General features: G+C 37.9%; 1 protein-coding gene across 2 annotated transcripts in view; it reads left to right on the forward strand.

The window, feature by feature from the left end:
* The first annotated feature begins 603 nt into the window (after positions 1-603).
* The window catches only part of LOC108975926 (anaphase-promoting complex subunit 4), a 3,223-nt gene continuing 511 nt past the window's right edge, over positions 604-3,315 (forward strand). Inside the window, exons 1-8 of one of the 2 annotated variants that reach the window (XM_018944765.1) lie at positions 604-715; positions 792-908; positions 964-1,112; positions 1,173-1,552; positions 1,625-1,801; positions 1,874-2,036; positions 2,092-2,344; positions 2,411-3,186. In XM_018944765.1, coding sequence (XP_018800310.1) covers positions 604-715; positions 792-908; positions 964-1,112; positions 1,173-1,552; positions 1,625-1,801; positions 1,874-2,036; positions 2,092-2,344; positions 2,411-3,186 — 2,127 coding nt within the window. Of the gene's footprint in view, positions 716-791; positions 909-963; positions 1,113-1,172; positions 1,553-1,624; positions 1,802-1,873; positions 2,037-2,091; positions 2,345-2,410; positions 3,187-3,315 lie in introns of those variants that run through there. The other variant, XM_018944766.1, reaches the window with a different exon arrangement.

Raw genomic sequence — 3,315 nt, forward strand, 5'->3', positions numbered from 1 at the left:
TGCAGATTGGACACATTATTGACTGCAAATTTATGCAAAATTTACTAAATTTTAACACTCACCTTTGCCATCACAAGATTTTTTCACTATTAATGGAATGGCGCAGGCTGCAAAGTAAAACTGTGTGCGGTGTGAAAAAATTTCACGAGCATTTTGCGCCGGTTCAGTAGGGGGCATTGTTAATTCCATTTCGGCATTATTCACTGACAGCCGTCAGAACACGGAGCTGCCATTAAAATATGCACAACAAAATGTTGTTGGAAGCTGGGATTAAACCAGTTGCAAATTCTATAATCATCAAATAAACTGAGCTTTAAAAATTAAACTTCGTTTTAATTTTAACTCAGTAATTACTTTAATTTAGATTCAATCATTTAAATTGGCCAACTGTTCTTCGGTGTTGCCATTACTTGCATTTTGATGTGGAGACATTGGATAATTAGGAATTGGTAATACGGCAACGAGTGGGGCATTAATGCGAAACAGAGAGTGGAGGAATAGAGAAATTGCCAATTTGAAAATAAAATGTAGAGTTAATTAACTTGGCGGTGTAAACAAGCGCAAATCGGTTATAAATGATATAAATAATAACATCAAATAAACATGTCTCAAGCTAATTCCATGAAGCAAATAGGCTCCCGTGTGGTAGGTGGTTCGGTGAAGCGTATGGAATGGAGCAACAAAATGGATTTAATTGCCTATGGCACTGACAGAGGTATGAAAAAAGTGCTTATGAATAAACAAGATAGTAAAAAGTATACATATTTAATATAATATCATACATTTCACAGGTGAAGTTATAATACAGCGCTTGAGTTGGCAAAAGATAGTCACATTTCCCTCACTAGGAGAAGACGTCGCAGTACGTTCACTCGGCTGGCAATTGGATGAAACTGTTTTAGCTGTCGGTGAGTCTTTTCACTAATCTGTTATTCTTCAATCACAAAGCACCTGTCATGGCAGGGTACAGCAATGGACGTGTAACGCTGCTTGACGCTGAGCGCGAGGACCAAATATCTGTGTTAAACTTTGAGGAGGATATCAAGCGTGTGTATTTCAGCAAATCTATAAAAACATCTGATTACCGCAGCACTTACCGTAATCGTACGGAGGTTTGATTTATGAGATATTTTCTGTACCTTAAGCTCCTATTTAATACCATCTATCATTAGCACACCTTTGATTTTTTCCTACCGCCATTGCCACCCTTAAGTGGCATTGGCTCCTCCACCAAAATGGCAGAAGAGCAAAGATCCTTTGCTAAAGGTTCACCGTGCTTTCTTGTTGTTATTACGGTTACCGGAAAAGTGCATCTGTTATTGCTCGGTGCATTACGCGCCGGTCAAATTGACTTACGACAGCATGTGTTACATCCGGATGAATTCGCAGTGCACGATGTGCGTTTAAGTGGCGATTTTAATGCCATATATGCTTTGGTATCCGACGGTTCAGAACTTAAGGTACTACATTTTCACAACTCCGTGCTGCAGAAGTACATCTCACCCATGCTACATTTAGCAGTACACTGCGCCAATGTACTAGAGACTAAGAAGTACGTATAATCGTTACCTAAATTTAATTTTAATTTTTTTGCATAACTTTAAATTATAATTAACTATTTAAGTTATGTAAATGAAACAATACAGTGCATTATGGAAGCATGGGAAACAGTGCTATTAGAAATGGATAATAAGCTCACTAAATACGCGAATCAACAGCCGGAAGGTTCGCTGTCCGCAGACTTTTTGGAATTACTTGTGTTTGGCTATGCCACACATGAAATTGAGGACTTCCTAAGGGAGTGAGTATAGTTTATACATATTTACCAAATTTTATATGTATATATATGTATATATATGTGTTTATAATTTAGTGATTTAACTGAGAAGGGTCTCAAGAAGTTGGCGAATTCGGTTGATCTCAGCTATTCGACTGTGGAAAGTCTCATCACTAAGCAATTACAAAGCAGCGGTGTTAACATGTTCTACTTTCTCAACTCATTGAAAGGTCTTAGCCGCATTACTCATTTCTTTGAGGTATTGGTATGTTTTGTATAAAAAAGAAAAATATAAAGTTTTCACTAAATTGCAGCCTTTACTCTCATGCGATGCCACACAAGAGGCGCTGTGTGCATGCGGCGCGTTTCTGATGAAAATACTAGAAGTGCAGCAAGTAATCGATCAGTGCGTGAACGACATGAAATTGTTTTTCTCATGGCTCTGTATAGTAATTTTGCGTCTACATCAACAAGACATACCCGAAGAAATGTCGCAAATCACGCCGGAAGACACTATATATTTGGCAGAATATTTGAACAGCTTTGAGGATAGTGTTGTGGAGAATGGTATGTATTTATTTACATATATGTGTATGTATTTTTATATTGTTTTATTAATTAATGCATTTGCAGAGGATGGTACTGTAACAAAGCGTAAATTTAATTTGGAAAAGGTGGGTCAGTATCTGGAGAGTCGCAACTTGCAGCAAATCGTCAAATCAGATCCACATCATCTATGGCATCGTTTGTTGGACGAAAATGAATGTTTACGTAATTGTTCCCTGCTATTTCCACACCAAAAGGAAACTTCACTAATACAGGAACGTGACAATTTAATGTCAGCTGTTGACAGCGTTTTCAAACGCCCCAATGAGAGTATTAGTGTTAGTTTTATGCTGGATGCTAGCATTATTTGTGCTACGTTGCCCGCATCAAGCGGCGATGCTGACCAAGCCTTGGTGCATAGTTCGTTTTTTGTGAATGAAGAGGCAAATACGGATTTGTTAGTAACAACAATTAACTCTCATGAAACGCTCTTACTCGAATTCAATAAACAATTTACGCTGCTTCGATGTGTACGTTTGAATTTACAACCGGGACCATTTACCAGCGAGGCACTGCGTGAGGATGTCTTCAGTACATTGCGATTTGTAGATTTAGACTTTTACAATGAGAGCGTACTCTCGATTTTGCTACATAGTAGCGCACAAAATGTGGACAAGCAGAGCTTTTTCTTACAACTCACCCTGGAAGCTACCAAGGGGAAGCAGTCCCAGCATTTAATGCCGAATAATATTAACTTGTTGGACGTGGCTGTACCGTGTCACGTACCAGATCTATTGGAGGGTAACAGCTTGAAACCGCTTGAGGGTGTGTGCACACATTTGGCGGTGTCGGGCAGTAGGAAGGTGAGTTAACTGAACTGCTAATATTGTCAAAAAGTTATCATTGAAATAAAAAACAATATTTTTTTTATAATAAGTAAAATAAAAAGCCAATAAAGTAAAATGAAAACAAAATGAAATAGAAAAAAATAC

This window comes from Bactrocera latifrons, unplaced genomic scaffold (assembly GCF_001853355.1).
Source record: "Bactrocera latifrons isolate USDA-ARS-PBARC rearing strain unplaced genomic scaffold, ASM185335v1 scaffold_7, whole genome shotgun sequence".
In the NCBI taxonomy this organism is placed as follows: Eukaryota; Metazoa; Arthropoda; class Insecta; order Diptera; family Tephritidae; genus Bactrocera; species Bactrocera latifrons.